This window comes from Vicugna pacos, chromosome 7 (assembly GCF_048564905.1).
Source record: "Vicugna pacos chromosome 7, VicPac4, whole genome shotgun sequence".
Lineage (NCBI taxonomy): Eukaryota > Metazoa > Chordata > Mammalia > Artiodactyla > Camelidae > Vicugna > Vicugna pacos.
In genome coordinates, this window is record NC_132993.1 from 308,920 (window position 1) to 327,051 (window position 18,132).

General features: G+C 48.6%; 1 protein-coding gene across 2 annotated transcripts in view; it reads left to right on the forward strand.

Moving 5' to 3' along the window:
* Positions 1 to 18,132, forward strand: part of ESYT2 (extended synaptotagmin 2) — a 72,157-nt gene that overhangs the window by 40,206 nt on the left and 13,819 nt on the right. Inside the window, exons 8-16 of one of the 2 annotated variants that reach the window (XM_072964056.1) lie at positions 3,353 to 3,473; positions 5,353 to 5,529; positions 6,420 to 6,502; positions 7,298 to 7,346; positions 8,305 to 8,394; positions 8,806 to 8,901; positions 13,742 to 13,804; positions 17,111 to 17,185; positions 17,997 to 18,083. In XM_072964056.1, coding sequence (XP_072820157.1) covers positions 3,353 to 3,473; positions 5,353 to 5,529; positions 6,420 to 6,502; positions 7,298 to 7,346; positions 8,305 to 8,394; positions 8,806 to 8,901; positions 13,742 to 13,804; positions 17,111 to 17,185; positions 17,997 to 18,083 — 841 coding nt within the window. The remainder of the gene's footprint in view (positions 1 to 3,352; positions 3,474 to 5,352; positions 5,530 to 6,419; positions 6,503 to 7,297; positions 7,347 to 8,304; positions 8,395 to 8,805; positions 8,902 to 13,741; positions 13,805 to 17,110; positions 17,186 to 17,996; positions 18,084 to 18,132) is intronic. The other variant, XM_072964057.1, reaches the window with a different exon arrangement.

Below are 18,132 nucleotides of genomic sequence, written 5' to 3' on the forward strand. Positions count from 1 at the left end.
CAGGTCACTGAGAGTCCCTTTGTCATCTGTGCAGTCTGGTGTCTGGAGCACAAGGAGACGTCCCATGATGAGCCTGTGAAGCTGTCAGGCACACGCCCTGCTGTGTCCCCGCCCCCACGTCCCAGGGTGGAGGGCGCCTGTGGCAGCCCTGCTAGTCCCACCCCAGGCTGGAAGCTCGGAGCTGCAGCCTCAAAGCCTGCTTTTGCTGGCTTCACTATTGTAATTGAAGGTTAAAATGCATTAAATATCGGTTTAAGTTTCATGTGTTCCCAGTGGACACTTGGCTAATCTCTGAATTTTTTTCCTCTAAAAAAGCTTGGAAATTAAATTTGAAAGTCTTGGTTTCGGTCTGTTTTTTCTAATCTTAACGTATTTGTTTATGTCCCTGAAATGACCATTAGGAAGAATTTTATTTTGTTTCATTATCAAGGAAAAATTAAGACTTTGCTAAATTGAGACATAGTCTTAATAAAAGTTTCTTTTAGGTACTGCGGTTTATTGGATGTAGAAAAGTACTGTTATCTTTAAAAGATCTTTGGAAAGAAGGGACAACTTTTTTAAAGTGTTGTTAAAGTGTCAGTAGGGATCCTTGGTTGCAACAACAGTTGCAATTCCCAGGGTCTTAATTAAGTGAGTAAATAAATACTGTTTTTTAAAGCCAGTGTATTCATTCACCCAACAAATGGGTACTGAGTGCCTGCCAGGAGCCGGCGGCCGTGCTGAGTGCCGGGTGCAGCTGTGGATGGGCGGCCAGATGCCTGTCCTCTGGAGCCCACGTTCCTGGCTCAGTCCCCAAGAAGCCTGGGGCCTCGTTTGGGTGACCTCAGCTGCAGCCAGGTGCTGGTGTCCAGGTGGTGCCGTGGGCTCTCTGTCCAGTGCCCAGCTCTGTGTTTCCACTGGGGGCCATTTCCAGCCAGGCACTTGCTATGAAGGAGCAGCTTCCAGCTCCTGCGCTGCCGGCGGGGCAACCTCAGGGGACGGAGCCCCTTCCCACTAGCTCGGGCCAAGGCTCCAGGGCTGACTTCTGTTTCTCCGCCCTTCCTTGGACAGATTCCCAGGATTTTGAAGGTCAGGTCTGGGTCTTGTGCCCACCCAGAGGGGAGTCAGAGAAGTGCTTGAAAAAGCTCCAGTGCAGGGATGGGGTCCCTGAAGAAAGAACTGTCATCAGAAGATCAGAAGCAGGGGAAAGGTTCTTGTCCCACCTGGGGTATCAAAACACCCGAAAACCAAAACCGAAAAAAAAAAAAAAAAGGCAGCAGCAGCAGCAGGGGAAAGGGAGCAGGTCCTGCTGTCACTCAGGGCAGAGGGGTGTGCACTGGCCTCCCCTCTCAGCGTTGCGTGGAAGGAAGCCTGGGGTCCGTCAGGCACCCGCTCTGCAGACAGCGTCAGGTCAGTGCCTGTGGAGAGCCAAGGGCAGGTGAGCCCCGGGCCGCTGCTTTGGTGCTCAGACCCCGTCCTTCCGTTAAGCAGGGCGCACTCACGCATGTGTGCGCCTGGAGATGCAGACACTTGTACAGCTCCGTTCCACTTTGTGATTTTGTATGTAGACGGGCTCTTTTTATGCAGTAATAGCTTCTCACTATTGTTTTGTACATAGATTTTCATATACACAATACATATATAAACCATTCTTACATAAGCAATATATAGGATTACATATATCACTAAAAATATTCATGTGAAATAAACACACCATTCAAAAATGAGGCTATAAAGGGATATATTAAAGTATCCTTTTTAAATTATACATATTTATATGTGATTTGTAAGTATATAATTTTGTATTTTTATGTAATAAAATGTATACACACATACTTAACATAAAACTTGGGCTACTATTTCTGACTCAGAGACTTTCTCAAGTAACTCATAGCTGTGGCAAGCCTTGTCACAAAATTACACATTCTATAACTTTGAACATAACTTAATGAGGTCATGCCGCAGGCTTTACAAAATGAACATTCTACACGCTGCTTGCACTGATGATGAAGCAGAGCTCATGGTGTTATAAAGTGGCAATGATGCCTGAGTCACTTCACTTCATAAATTTTAGCTGTCCTGCTGTTTTAGGGGGCAGAGTCCTGACCTGAGTGTCAGGGGTGTAAGAGGAGTGAGACTGGGGCCGGAAGTCGCCGTCAGGTGATGAGCAGGACGGTTGGAAGGACTGGGAGGGCTGGCGGGAGGCTTGGCCACAGGAGGCTGCTCCTGGGTGATGGACAGCACTGCTCCGGGCACTGGGCAGCCCTCTGCCGGGTGTAGGCATTGTGGGGGTGGCGGTTGACTCATCACCACAGCAGCTAAGGGATTCTTGAAACATTACATCACCAATGAGGGGTTTTGTGTTTCAACAGACTTTTCAGTGTAAATAAAACCAGTATTTTGGAGGAAAACACCTGTAGTAAGAGTAGGTAAAGCTTCAAAGGACCACCTCCACCTCTGCTCGGTGAGCACGTATCCAGGGTCCTCCAGCTTAACCCTCTCCGTCCCTTTGGGGCGTTAACCCTGCTTAACTGACATCTTCACCCCAGAGCGGTGCTGTCTGGGGTGTGGCTTGATTTTCCCTCATTGGACCGAAAGTCCCGAGTTGAGGCCCTCAACTTGCAGCCCGGCTCGGGCATTGCTCCCCAATGACTGTAGGAAGTACTGGTGAGAAGAACGGTTCTTTCAAGGCTCTGCAGTTCTGATTCAAGGTGTTCTTCAGTAGCAAGGAAACCTCATTCGTGTGTGCTCTCAGAACTGTTGTCACACACGTTGCTTAATTCTCACACTGACCCCAAAGAAGAGACAACAGATGAGTTAGGTGTATGTTTCTTTAGCCTCCACGGTCTTCTTCATGCTACTGAGTTCTTTGTGCGGGGTGTGTAGTATTTCAAAGCAATTGCAGGGTTTAGTACCCAAATAAAGTGTGAGGAGGGAATGAACTGTACATTTTTTTGCTTCGTTGGGAGCTCTGCACACATAACCAGAGAGAGAAATCTAATGTAACGAATGTGGGCTGAGCGAGTGGATGCTCATTTTGGTATTCTCTCCACTTTTATGGGTGTTTGAAATATTTATGTTAACGAAGTGTGTCTTAGTTATTCAGTATTAAATCAGTATAAAGTTACGTCAAATGTATGAGGTGTTATTTGGGACACTGTGAAATGTAGCCAGAATATGACCTCGTGTCCTCGAAGTAATCCGAGGTAAGTCACTGTGGCAGCATCGCATCTGCATTGCGGAGCGCCTGCTTCTGAAGGAATCAGACAGCTTTGGCCATGTAACTCGGACGTTGTCTTGTTTGTGCTGAGTTCACTGTTGGAGGTGAAACTAGCCGTGAAGTGTCTGATGGTTTATTCTCATTCCCCCACAGTGGCTTGTCAGACACTATCATTCTGGACGTCATATCGAACTACCTGGTGCTTCCCAATCGCATCACGGTTCCTCTGGTCAGCGAGGTGCAGATCGCACAGCTGCGGTTCCCTATACCAAAGGTAAGCACCCCGACACTCGCAGGTAGGCCGGGCAGCTTTTCACATCCCTGGGTGTGGTGATTCCTGGTGTTTCTCCTAACGGTGACCTTGGCACGTGGCCCTCCGTGCAGTGCAGGGGCTTGTCCTGCCTCGCTCCTCAGGAGACTGGCCAAGGGACATCTGGTCTGAAAGCTTCCAGAGACTGAGGGCAGTTCCAAAACCCCAGCTGTGAAGCTCAGAGGTGCTCCTGGGGCCTAATCCTGCAGGTGTTGTTGCAGATCGTAAAGGACAGCTGTGACAACTGATTTATCCACTTGTACGTATCCAAGTATCACCATTTTCTAAGCTGGGACTTCACACCAGCTCCCTCTCAGATGTGGCAGTGTGGCCACCGGTGGGGTCACTGGGTGAGCCACATGGCAGGGGCATTGTTGGTGTTACAGCTGCCTCGGATGGGACAGGAGGGGATGGGCTGGGCTTCAGTCTCTTCACCTGTAAATTGGGGTGATACCTGGCACACAGAGGTCGGTCACAGATACTGGAGTTGCCCTCCTTTGAGTAAACTAAACAGCTTTGTCCCAGGACTGCGAGAGCTTGCCAGTCAAGGAATGAGACTGATCTGCTGCACACGGAGGACGTGGTAGAGGGATGGTCCTGCCCAGTTAGTGAGAGCGCCTCCTACACGGGGCTTCGCACCAGCCGGCTGGTCTGTCTCCCTGACCGTGGGCCCCAGAAGTGGACGGGCCGCCTGTCACGTGTCTGTTACTCTCCTGCAGAAGGTCTTGAGCTGGCCCTATTTCAGTGTGTGTTTCCTGAAGAGGAAGTGGGCGGTTACTCTGCCTCTGCCTATTGCTCTTACTAGTTAAATCAGAGCTCAGTGACAGTGCACAAATCAACACACACGGTGAGCATTTCTGCACTTCTGTGAAGTAGCATCACCCCAGTCATTTGTGCCCAAATTAGTTAGTGTTGGCCTTCAGCAGATCTGAGGGGACACCACATACAAGACAGGGATATCTTCTCCTTAATTTAGGATTCTCATCTCTGAAAATGCAGGGCTGACTTTCCACGTAGAAGTCCCGTGGTCCTTGGCCATGAGGCTTGTTACTCTCTGAGCGGAGTGACATCTGAGCCCTCCCAGACCTGACCTCTGCAACTGGGTTAAAGCCGTTGCTGCTCAGTGTGTGCCAGAGTATCTAAGCTTTAGATGTGTGAAAATATAAACAGTGAATTTTGCTTGTTAAGTTTTTAGAAGTGTATTTGTGAAAATGTGTATCTTCCCTTGCTGATTGGGTCAGGAATGTTACCTGGTAATTTTTTCAAACGTGTTTGTGAGGTAGGATGCCCCTCCTCCAAAGGTAACTTCACATTTGTGTTTGCCTTGAAAGAAATGTAAGTGGATATTTTTTACTTTAATGATTAGACAACATTTTAGGGGAAAAAGAGAACTGTGTGTAAAGTCTGTGAGTGGTATGTATGTCAGAGTTTCAGTGTCCCATCCTTGAAGCAGGTTTAGTGGCAGGCCGTCATGGGCTTGTTCTGAGACTGGATGGGGTCATCCGTGCATGTGAGGACTTGGTAACGAGCTCGTGCATCCTGTACTGCTGGTTACCCTTACGTGTATCTGCAGTGACCGCTGCTGTCTCCACTACCAAGACACAGGACTGTGGTCCTGCTGCTCCACCCCGCCCTGCCCAAGCTGTTGCTCTGGGAGCTGCCCCGGGGAGGTCCCTGGAGGAGTGGGGCTCACGCTGGCCCTGGGCTCTGTCCCTCAGCCCTGCCCGGCGCTGCGCAGCTGTGCTGTCTTTGCTGCACCAGGAGGGGCCCGTTTTGTTCCTGGCACAGCTGTGGTTCCGTCTTGGGTGAACCAGCGGACAGTATGCTTTGTGCTCCTTTCCAGGGTGTCCTGAGGATACACTTCATTGAAGCTCAGGATCTTCAGGGGAAGGACACTTACCTTAAAGGACTTGTCAAGGGGAAGTCAGACCCCTATGGAGTTATTCGGGTGGGCAACCAGATCTTCCAAAGCAAGGTCATCAAGGAGAGCCTCAGTCCTAAGTGGAACGAGGTTTACGAGGTGAGCCCCTCCCCGGCCCCGCCCACGCCATGCCGCACCACTCTCCCGTCCCGCCCCACCCCGCCCCGCTCCCGCCTGCTTCCTTCAGGTGCTGATTTGGTCTCACTCTTGCTTTAAGTTCCCATCGTCTGAAATATGTACCTGGTGTTGCTACCTCGCAGCACTCTGTTAGGCCAGCACGCAGAACTTTAAACCTTAATCACATGGAGCTATGACAGGGAGTAACTAGCACAAATCGTATACAAAAGCGAGGTTCGCTGTATACTGTTTTGTGAGCTTCCATTTGGTGTCTCTGGATGTCCCTACGCGTCAGTAAATGCCGCCGCTCAGTTGAATAGGCCCCATCGTTTCTCTGCCCAGAGCGGTCTCGGCTGTCTGGTTCAGCGTTGCAACCGGTGCCGCACCAGTGTCATGGGACAGATTTGTCTTCACTTAGCCAAGCTCCCCCAGATAACGCTCCTCAGAGTGGAGCTGCGCATCCAGAGTTACCTGCGTCTGGAGGGACTGACACAGACGCAGGATTGTTCCTCAGAGAGGGGTGCAGCTCGTACCCTACCAGCTTCCCTCCTCCCTGCCCCGTCTGTGGCCAGATCTCTTTTGGTGGTGGGTGGGTGGCTTGTGGGTCGCAGGAGGCCAGCACTGACTGCAGCTGCTGCAGGACTGGAGAGATGTCCCAGCCTGTGACCCTGCCCTGGAGCGACAGGACCCCGATACTGAGGACAGATGCAGTGGGCTGTGACCATGCGCGCAGGTGTTTCACGTGACCCCCAGGCGTCCAGCAGTGTGTCAGGACTGCCGGTGGGAAACCTCAGTGCCAGACAGCTTCTCGCCCCGGTGGTCTCCACACTCGACGGTAAAATGTGAAATAACTACGATTTTTAACCTTCCAGGCTCTGGTCTATGAGCATCCCGGACAGGAACTGGAGATCGAGCTCTTCGATGAAGACCCGGACAAGGATGACTTTCTGGGAAGGTCAGTCCTGTGTGTGATTTACGCTGTGCTTACATATTGGAAAAATAAACACTGATTTGTTTACTTACATTGAACAACCAGTATAGCTGAAAAGGTGAGCTTTCAAAAAGCATACTTTAGCCTAATCCTTATTATTTAACTGACTTTCTTGTGGCAGAAAAGATATGGGGGTAGGTGACATTGGACAGGCCTGGCTTCATCAAGAATGGCCTGTTGTCAAGCTGTGACCTCAGAATTCATTCATGAGATGATTTAATAAGGAGCACCCCCAAAGACTCTGAGCCAGGCAGTGATCAGGTCAGATGTGATTCTGCCAGACCACTGCTGGGTCAGGGTGTTGGGCTGGGGCTGGCCCCGGGGAGGGGGAGGAGGGGAGGTGGCAGGCATGGGGAGGCTCTTGGAGCAGCCTGGAAGGATGCTGGGCTAGCCCAAGGCGGAGGGTGGGCAGAGAGCCAGCGGCTGCAGGAGGAAGGGTGTGGTCCTCCGTCCTCTTCGGCTCTGGCCCAGGGCTCACAAGCAGAGCAGGATGGTGGGGGAGGGAACGCACCCCTGGCGCCCAGAGCAAGAGGCGGGGGAGCTGGTCAGAGCTGAGGAGTGCGCCTGCCCGAGGGCTTGGGGAAGACTGGCCTCCGGCTCCACTGCCTTGGCCCCTCCCTTCCTCGCTTCACATTCTCTCCTGATAGACTAGTGTTTTGTTGCATGTCTGGAGTGCTTTTTCACAGACTAATATTTAAGGCTGTTTCAGTTGTAAGAAGTGTGTTTCTGTGTTCTGAAGTTGTTGTGTTGTTTCTGTAGTCTTATGATTGACCTTACCGAAGTTGAGAAGGAGCGCCTTTTAGATGAAGTAAGTGTCCTCTGGGTTTGTCCTATTTCACAAGTATTGACTGAGTCCCTGCTGCCACCCCCACTTGGTGATCTGAGAACTTAACATCTGCCTCACAGACACGAGAGCTTGGGCCTCCTAGTAACAGCAAAGTGAAGTAAGTTTCAGAGCCAAATCAGATAGTGTGTATTGAGCGCCTGCTGTATGCTCAAAATACCCAGGGAGCCAACAGAAGTCCGCTTCATTTCAGGCAGTGCACTCTCCTGCGGGGTCAAGGCAGAGCCTGGGAGAAGCTCCCTAAACTGGACACTTCACAGGTAGATAGAGTTCCTAGCAGAGCTGACGCAGTGCGGCTGGTGAGAAAGGTCCCAGGAAAGGCACCCGCGGACTGAAGGGCCTGGGCATGTCAGGCAGGATCAGCCAGGTCCCTGCTTCCAGAGTGACACGCCCTCCTTCCTGTGCGTGGCACTCGGCAGGCATTTGCATCCGTCACGTGCTGTGCCGGGCACTTAAGAGTGCTGGTGTTGGCTGAAGAGACAAAACCCTGTGCTCCGGGCAGGTCCTTCTCAGTACTGAGCGCTGGGACTGCCCCTGGTTAACTGCTTTGTGACTTGTAAGCTGAAACAAGGGTGCACTATTTATTAAGCACATAGAGATGAATAGAAACAAGCATGTCGGCCTGCCTGACGTTGACACTCAGTATTTGGGATCAGTATTATGTTCTCTCTGGGCCCATAGGTTCTGTTAGGTTCTGTACGTAGGGGCCCACAGTGCTGGAGAGCACGAGAGGGAGGTGGGTCCCGGTGTGAAGCAGGGATGGAGTTAGCATCCGCGAGCTAGTGCACGCGGAGCGTCTGGAGTGTCGCCGCCGCGGGCGGCGCCGTGTGAGGTCCCCACCGCTCTCAGGCCGTCCCGCGGGCAGACTGCGCTCAGTGTGTCTGGCTCGGAGCCCGTGCTGAGCTGCTTGTTTCCTCCGCAGTGGTTCCCCCTGGACGAGGTCCCCAGAGGAAAGCTGCATCTGAAGCTGGAGTGGCTCACGCTGGTGACCAGTGCTGCGGACCTGGACAAGGTGCTGGAGTGCCCGCGACAGCAGTCCCACAGCAGGATGAGGGGCTGAGGGTTGTGCTGCTGTGCGATTAGGACAGTGCAGCCCTCGTTCTGACCCTCATGCTGAGAGTCACCGCAGTAGCATCGGTACCCATTAGAGGTTTTTAAAAAGGAGATCAGCAGGTCATTCACCTGTGTTACAAGGTCTTTGCATGTTGTACTTAATGTTGTGCAGGGATTTGAGAGCCACAGGTCACTGAGTGCTTCATTTGATTGATTTCTGTAGAATCTTGTCATGTTCACTCTCTTTGTGTTGCCTGTATTGGGTGGTTTATTTTTCCACTTTTCTTATTTTCCTGAGCATTATAATCAGGTAGAAATACCGAGAATCTTTTGGAAACACACCTGCTGAGGCCCATGCCTTCCCTTGAAGGTGCTGATGGACATCAGAGCTGACAAAGACCAGGCCAACGACGGGCTGTCCTCTTCGCTGCTGATCTTGTACTTGGACTCGGCGAGGAACCTTCCGGTAGGTGTGGCTGCGGGAGCTGCCTGGGTGCTGGAGTCCTGGTGGCGGCTCTTGGTGTGTTCAGCCGCGCCTGCGCCTACGCAGCCATGCTTCCACTTCACCCCGGCCCAAGGAGCGGCAGGGGACGAGTTCTTGTGCAGTTCCCTCAGGAGCGTAGTTCTGTGTTTCTATATCTTACTGGCAAGATGTTCAGAACTGTCTTTACTCCAGCATGTTTTATGAAGAAGCCTCCAGGATGTAGGAAGAGAGTACAGCTAGTAGTTAGGGAAGAAGATATTCTGTAGGAAGTTGCTAAATTATTAAAATTATTATTATTATTATTAAAATTTAGTTGCCTGAAGATGAAAATTGTCTCCCTTTGGCCTGGGAGTGAAGTAACAGAGCAACGTCCGTCCGGGCGGTGGCCCGGTGGGAATGGGGCATCGTGGGGCTCAGTGGTGCTCAGGGCGCACTGGCGCAGCAGGCAGGACCCCCAGCCCTGCACACGCGGCCTGGACCACGTGCTCCTCCTCGTTCGCATCAGGGTTCTCTTGCTCTTAGAAGAAGATGTAGAGTAGAGTCTTTGTAGATGATAACCATCGGCATGGAGGAGAAGAGTCACACTGTGCCATCACACGAGGCCTGGTGGGACCCTCCACTGTACCCTAACCCCCAGTGAGGGTGATGTGGTCACTAAAAATGATGAATTTTTTTGAGTGCCCATTCACTTGCTCAGCAGTCTTTCTGCTCTGTTTCTTGTGCGGGAGCCCAATTTTTTTGAAAGAATGACCACTGGCACCAGATGCAGGCTGTTTCCTCCCGGGACTTGATAACAGGTGCCCACCTGTCTGTACGTTGTGGGCAGTCTCCCCGTGGGCGTGTCCTCGGTGGAGGTGGAGGGAGCATGCGGGCTCGCCGTGCTCACACTGTCCCTGATTGTGTGCAGTACACACCTGCTTCTTCCAAGCGCTCGAATTGTGTGTTACGTGGGCTTTGCTTAAAAGCAAAGTCAGTGTATTTTGCGCATCTCTATGTTTTATTTTAAGTTTTTAGCAATTAAAATCTGATGAATCATCTTTTTTTTTGTATTGGAAAGATGTGATTGAACTGGGTGTGTGTAAACGTATATAATTGTTCTTTTTTTCAGTGAAGATTTCACCTTTCTGCAGAATTATTTGTATGGTAGTCTTATAATGCCTGATGGAAATGAATTTACTGTGTATTTTAGGATGTAGAGAACAGTATTGGTGAACTGTCAAGAAGGAGTTAGACCTGTCCTTTAGAACTGTGTTGTGTCACATTAAATTGAAATTTAAATAAGAAAAATTCCATAAGCAGAAAAAAAGAAAGAAAGGAAGGAAGGAAGAAAAGTGAGTTTATTCACTTCTGTTGAAAGGGCGCTCTGTGCAGGAAGCATGCTCCGGCCGGCGGAGGCAGAGGGCCCTGCAGAGCCGCTGCCCGCGCCACTGCCAGTGGGGCGCTGCGCCTCTGCCGCTGCTCCCTGGTTACCATGCTTCTGCGCCTTCACTGACATTTGCTCTCTCCTCCCGTTTCCACTCTCCCAAGAGTATCTACGAGGGAAACTTTGGGTGTGGCTACTTAAAAGAGAGGCGAGCGTCGGGACTAGTGTTTTGTGAAAATACCGCCTCAGTCTGTAGAGCACTATTTGTGAGTTCTCAGTGTTCTTTCCTCCTCGTGCTTGGTGGGGCTGCCAGAATGCGGCTGAGTGCCTCACGCACCCCCTCAGTGCGGAATGACCTGCATGCTGGCCTGTTTCCCGCATGATCTCCGCTGCTGTGCGTGTTCTGTTGTGCCTGTTTGGTAAAACGTGACACTTTGCCATAACCACCGCTGGTGATGCCTCTGCTGATGAGTGGATGGACCTAGGGGTGTTGGGGAGCCTCGGGCTCCTACCGCTCCTGGCCTGTAACAGATTTAAAAAATCATCTGAGCAAAAAGTGAAGCCACAGGGACTAAAATGGATTTTCTTATGGTTCATCTCAGTGTGAGATATAAATGTTTGCAAGCTTTTCAGAAGCTTCCTTAAATCTACTTTCTCCTCCTGACCAAACACAGAAGTGTCAGAACTTGGCTTTCTTTCAAGTCCCACCTGCGGCCCCGGGGACAGTCAGTGAAGACAGTCAGTGAAGACAGAAATTCACCTGCCACCCTGAAACCTTGCCTTCTCCCTCACTTTTAACCAGAGCAGCTCAGGGAGGTAAACTATACATTGAATTATGGTCAGCTTCTTTTAAGGAACTTAAAGAATTTCCTGGAGTGGCTAATTGAGCATTTCTAGCTTTCTCTGGGAAGCTGATTTTAACCTCATTGTGTGTTTGCCTGGGGCCTTCTCTGGTGCCTTGATTCCTGGTACTGCTCTTGGTCCTTTGGCAGAGTTATTCTCACTTGCTGCGAAGTCAGAGAAAGCCACCAATGGCTTGTTCATTAGTCTAGAAACTAATTATTGATTTAATTCGATGACTAGTGAGATTCCTACAGTTCATTTGGCCGCTGACTCTGATGGTGGTAGTGCTTTATGTTTTTGAAGGGTCTTCATTTCTGTTTCCACATGCTTTCTCAGTTTATTCTTAGTATTAAAAAGAAGGAGAGGGGGAGCTTGAAAAATAGTTGTTTTATCCCATTTTATAGGTGAGGACAGTCAAGCCCCTGAAGGTGGGTGAGCTGCGCTGCTGCAGGGTCAGACGAGGGTGCCGTGCGTGCGGCCAGCCGTCCTCCTCCCATCAGGTGGTCCCTAGTGGAGGTCTGTGCTGTGGGCCGCTCGCTGTCAGTGACAGTCCAGCCTGCCAAGTGAGCTTAGTCCGCCCTCCAGGAGCTTCTCTAAGTTTCTGCTTCTTTTGAAGGAAGTACTGCTGACCCTGTGCCAAGATTTTTTAAATTGCTTTTTGACATTTGGCTGAGGCGTTGCTGGGTTATCCAGACTGGCTTTCCTCCCTCGTTACCAAGATCAACATACTGTGCTTTATGATTCAGATACAAGCACCAACAAAATGTTCTGCAAGATAAACCTGAATAGGTGGGTTACTTTCCCCACATTGGCTTTCGGTAATGAAGTGAGATCAGTCCTGTTCTCAGTTTCCTCAAAGGCTGGACCTGTCACCAGTTCCGGTAAAGGTTTGGGATGGTGGCCACCCTGTTGCTCTCTTACGTTCTGCTACTCAGGACACTTAAAATTTTCACCCCAACGAGTGCATCACCTCCAGGGGTCCCCATCTGAAAACAGGACCTTCTCCCAAGCTGGAAACAACCTCTTTCTCCCGGGCCTCAGCCCTCTGCCCGCCTCCTTTTGCCCAGAGGAACGAGAGGGTGTCCTCTGACTCCCGGCTTCAGAACCTGAGGCCTCCGTGGCCACCTGTGTTTCCCAGCACTTTCCACTGGCTCCCTGTGCACAGCTTGCTTAGTCTCGGGCCGTCGCGATTGCTTCTCAGGTGAGACCACACGGGATGAGGCACTGAGGTTGAGACCCAGGGTCGTGGCTCAGGGACCTGAACTCAGCTGTGTGACCCAGAGCCCTCAGTCTCCACCCTCCTATCCAGTCCATCCTAGTACAAAGTGAATTTGCTATCGTGTTATTAAGTGTGTAAGTTCATAATGCTGTGTATGGAAAGGAGTGGTGTTTGCTCTAACATCTACTTTATACGTGAAGATGCTGCCATAGGCATGGAGGCCCTGGGTGTGATGGTCCCAGGCGCTATGTGGAAGTCACGTGAGTTCATTTTGTCAAAAGTGCAGGAGGTGTGGAAGGTGCAGTAATGTCCAGGGGCCTGGTGCACCTGGGCCATGTGGCCCATTGCACCCCAGCCCACGGCAGCTTTCCCAACCTCGCACGCTCCTCGTGCCCCAGCCCACACCCAGGCCTGTCCCCGCTTAACTTTAGTTGACACGTGTTAGAGTGATGTGCACACTGGTGCAGGCGCCAGGACTCAGAGTGAAAGGCTCTCACGGTGCCTGCAGACTGCCAGTCCTCACACCTCAGGACAGTGGTTCCAGCCTTGCTGTCCGGGCCCTGAGGCGGGTCCGGGGGGCCCAAGGGGTCCTGTGAGCTGAGGCCCAGCCTGACCTTGTGCTCGCTCTCTTGCCGGCCCCGCCTGCTGCAGTCATGGCAGGCGGGGGGCTGGGTGTCCGTCTTCCTTCATTACAAAATCTGCTGTTTAGTTTAAAAAATAATAAAGTTCCATTTGTCATTTGAGGGTAACTACAACTAAAGTGACACAAAATCTTTCGTCTTTAAATGTTAATCCTCCAAGGATCTTGCAGAACAACTCAGTCCTGCCCTCTGGAGGGCAAGGAAGTAATGAGTTTTTAAAAAATCAGTGAAAGTAGGGCATAAAACCCATAATAACAGAGGAAACTTCGAGGGGCTCTGATCAGCCTCTACATCTGTACTTGGAAAAGCGTGAGGGCGGGTAGGGCAGGCCACTCTCTGCTGTGCTGTGCACCAGGATGGTCTGTGGCCCATCATTTGAACTTCAGATAAAACCTTTAGGTTAGTTATGGGTGGTATTTTAGGGATTTATTCAAGGGAAGGATAGTAAATAGAGTCCTTTCCTAAAGCATCACTCTTGGAATTTTCAAATCCCAAAGCGGGGGCAGGGAATAGTAATCATAGAGGGGAAGGAAATGTGTTTTGATGTCTACAGATTAAACCTTTACTCTCAGATACACACTTGGGCATAAAGAATAATTTTACAAATGGCTTTAATGTTTTTTTGTGTAATTCTTGTTGGTGGTTTTTGTTTAAAGATTTTTTTGTTCTCATTAATTTTCATGTCATTAACCTTACATAAATCTCATTGCATGTTTTATTAACCCTTGGTATATTCATTTTCTTCTGACTTGAAAGAATAACCCATTAGAATTTAACCCTGATGTCTTGAAGAAGGCTGCAGTTCAGAAAGCTTTAAAGGTAAACTAACAGTTTTCCCTTCAAAAGTTAATTAAAACATATTGAAAGAGATGATGCTCTAACCCTCATGGGTTTACTGACAAATTCTCTGTGGAGTAACAGAGTCAACGGTGGTTCAGCTGGAGAGAGCCTGCTCTTGCCGCCGAGAGTCAGGGTTAGTAGAATGTGTCGACTGTGAAGACAAATGTTGTCAGTACCAGCACGACCAGTCTGACTTCTGCCCTGTGGGCCTTAGGCCTTAAATCATCGGCACTTTAATTGGATCGGAATTTGTGAAAGTGGTGAAATAGAAGTTCTCTCTGAAATCCTGACCAGTTTCAGATTATGGCTGAAAGTTCTGCCCCAGGCACTGTTTTGCCGCTCACAAATCACCTCTTCCAATATGCAGAGGCAGGGCCGCCTCTGAGTCGATGACCTCGTGGCTTCTGGCGCTGCTGGTTCAGGTGACGGCTCTTTCAAGGAGCTTTGAATTTCATGAAATGAGGTGTATTGAAAACTAAGCTCCACTCCCTAAAACGACATGAGTATGTGTTTTCTGGCTGTATTGTTAAAGGTTTTCTATAGCTTAAAATGTTTTATTATTTTTTCTCTGATTCTTTGAACATTTTATGCTTAAATATTTGGGGGAGTGAGAGGTTAAATGTCACTGTTTAAAAAAAAATAAATGTCACTGTTTTAAGAAAATTCTATCCAAAGAAATCAGGACTATTTTATATTCAGTTTCATCTGGAAGAATAAGTTAAATTTCCAAAGTGAGGAAGACTAACAAGCTCTGCTCTGATGCAGTGTCGGTGAAGCCCTCGCCACGCACCCTCCACTGGGGAGGTGAGGTGGACTGCTCCTTGGGGCACTGCTTAGCACAGGAGTTCAGATAACTGCTCCTCACCAGAACACTGGGAGGAATCATATCCACAGTCTTTCCTCACTGTTTCCTTGGTAACTGAAGACCTTGCCTAGCAGAGCACGGTGGTTATGAGGCTCTGCAATTAGGCTAGCCTGTCTGGGCGCAGATCTCCGCCCAGCTGCTTGTCAGCAGGACCTGCGGGGAGGTGCTGACCCCCTGCTGTGTTCTCTCTTCTCCAGGGGAGAACTGAGTAAGTCGCAGCAGGTCATGCATGCAGAGTGCTCAGTGTAGCTAGCATAATACATGTGTTTCCCATTGTTACAATATCTCGTTTAAGCCTTCTGACGGGTCTAGAAATGGTATTATGCCCATGTTGTAGACATCAAAACTGAGGTTCAAATACGTGAAATATTGAGTAGATCTCAGTAATCAAGTGGTAAAGAGATTTAAGTTCAAGACAGTTTGACTTAGAAGCTCGTGTTTTCACTGTACCTGTGTCGCTTACTTGTGCTGATGCATTTTGAGTATTGCATCCTTGAAGAAAACTTAGTCACTGATTTAACCTTATTTCATACAATCTAAAACATCACTCATTTTAAGAACAGTCGGCCCTCTGTCCCATGAGTTTTGCATCTGCAGATGCAGCCAACTGAGGATCCGGAAGAAAATTTACAGAAAGTTCCAAGTAGCAGCTTTTACGTTGTATTTACAACTATTTACATAGTATTTACATTTTATTAGGTATCGTATGTAACCTGGAGATGATTTAAATTATAGGGGAGGATAATCCCACACTATTTTATAGACAAGACTTGAGCATCTTCAGATTTTGTATCCTGGGGGTTCTTGGAACCAGTCCTGCAAAGATACTGAGGGACAACTGTACACCGTAGTTTTATGTACCTCTAAGAAAGAAAATAAAGGGCTAGTTAAGGTTTGATAGTGCTTATTTTATACTTATTGAAAGAACTTTCAGGCTTAGGATGAACATAGATTTTTATCATATCACTCACATGCACACACGAAAGGAAAACATAAGCAAGATAAATTGGTGAAGGCGGTGATAACCACCACTCTACTGTAATCTGCCCAAAAGCAGTACTTAATGTTACCAATCATTCGTTTCATTTTGTTTTCGGAGATGTTAGAAAAGTTTTTAAAAATAAGGATCCATTACAGTTGATAAGCTACAGTAAATCTCTGGGAATGAACGGCTACTTTTTCAGAGACTAAGTAAGTGTATTAGTGAAACAAATTCAGCTTCTGTGTCCAAGACTCAGAGGCAGTAGTGGCTTAAGCAAGACAGGAGTCTGTATTTCCCTTGCATGCGACAGTTGTGGCCTGTGCTCTGTCGTGCTCACCACCTCCAGCCAAGGAGCGGGCAGCAGAGTCAAGGTGCCGGGTTGGCCAAAGGCGAGGTTCCGATGGAGAACCCGGCGCTCAGCTCCACCCCCAGGGCTCCGGAGTCTGGGAAGAGGAGACGTGGATTTAGGGGAAGTAGTCTAGTCCTCCACTGCAGTGGCTTGTAGCCGCATATTTGTAACAGTATTTATTTCATTTTGCAGAATTCATTCACATCAAAAAGGTGAACCAGAAAATAGATTATCACAGTAGGTTTGGACTAGTAATATTTTATCCCCATAATCATGAATTTGATACCTCTGTCTTTGCTGCAGTGTTGAGGCTTGACTCTAAAATTATTAAGGACAGTTTTGTGACCTTCTCGTTAATTTCCACTAACACAAATGTTTACCTGCATCTTGTGGGGCTAAGTTACAAATAAACCTCATGTCCCATATGTGTTGCATTTCACCTTGTTTTCTTCTGTCAGCCGTCTGTGCTAAAGTATGATTTTTACCATTTTTCCTTATTCCCGGATTTTTCTTACTGCATTTAAATCTGCTTAATTTATGTGATTTAGATTGACATTTATTCTTCCAGTCAGAACTACTTAGCAGCTGGTGAGCAGGGTTTGACACCTGGTAGCCACACTGAACTGAAAGTGTACGAACACGCCTCTGACTCCAGCACTTTCGCGATTCCAGCCAGAAGACTGTGCTGAGTCGCCCGCTCTTTCACGCTTGTCCTCCTGGTGTTTTTCTGTTTCCAGTGTTTGCTCTTTATTCATCTTGTTATCCTGGTAGAATAAGTTTTGAGAGTTGAAATTAACATAAAGATTTTCAGAGGATTCCATTTTTCCAAAGTAGCTTGCTTTAAAAATAGAAGGCCCTAACATTTTTAAATTGTTTGCAAATATAAAATTCCTTAATTTATTTTATGTAGATGCAACTATGGCTTTGGGGTATGCTTAGCAAGTATTTTCCAATTAAATTGTTCCAAGATACTCCCTATAACTGAAGTATCAGAAGTAAATAGAAATGACTTAATATAAGCCAATAATTCCATTTTTAGTAATCCCCATTTCAAGATGTTTATTTTGTCTGTTTTTTGTTTGTGGATAGTCAGGGAAGAAGATAAACAGCAACCCAAACCCACTTGTCCAGATGTCGGTCGGTCACAAGGCCCAGGAGAGCAAGGTGAGGTGCTGACTGGTTCCCTGTGACCCTCCATCACTGTCACTGGTGGTAGTGGGGGCTCCCTGTGACCTCCGTCACTGTCACCCCGGGGGCTCCCTGTGGCCCCCATCACTGTCACAGGGGGCTCTCTGTGACCCTCCGTCACTGTCACTGAGGGGCTTCTTGTGACCGTCCGTCACTGTCACCCCGGGGGCTCCCTGTGGGCCCCCATCACTGAGTTCTTTTGTTTTCTTGAATCAGTCATTTGATAACCAGCTACGTAATTTGATATCAAATATGCTGTTCATTTAAAAATAACATCAAAAAATAACATGAACATGTGAATGTGCTTCTGGTTGATTTCATGGGTAGATGACATGGGACAAATTTCCAAGTTTCCTTTCAGTGCTCTATTAATATTTTGTTTAAAGGACAGCCAACAGTGTGCTTAAAATTCAGCAAATACAGTTTTATTCAGGAATTAAGGGAGGGCATTGCTGTTGCTGTAATGTGTCCTACTTGCAGGAAATACTTCAGGAATTACTCTTTTTTTAAACTGCTAACCATTAATTTGAGAAGCTTCCTGATGTGCAGCACTGTGTCAGCCCCAGGATGTCGTGGGAGGGAGGCCACACCACGCGGTGCAGGCCATGTCGCCGGGGGTGGGACACGGGCTAGGGTGGCTAGCAGTTCACCCCTGACACCCTCTAGAGCTTCTGCAACTAGTAAGTGATGATCCAGCTCAGGAAACTGGTGTCCTGGAACTTAATCAGCGCCGTCCTAGACCTGCAGCTGCAGTAGCACAGAGCTGATACCTGGCTGTTTCTTTCAGATTCGGTACAAAACCAGTGAACCTGTGTGGGAGGAAAACTTCACTTTCTTCGTTCACAATCCCAGGCGCCAGGAGCTTGAAGTCGAGGTATTTTATTTGCATTTTAAAATAGATTTGTTGAAATATGATCAGCATC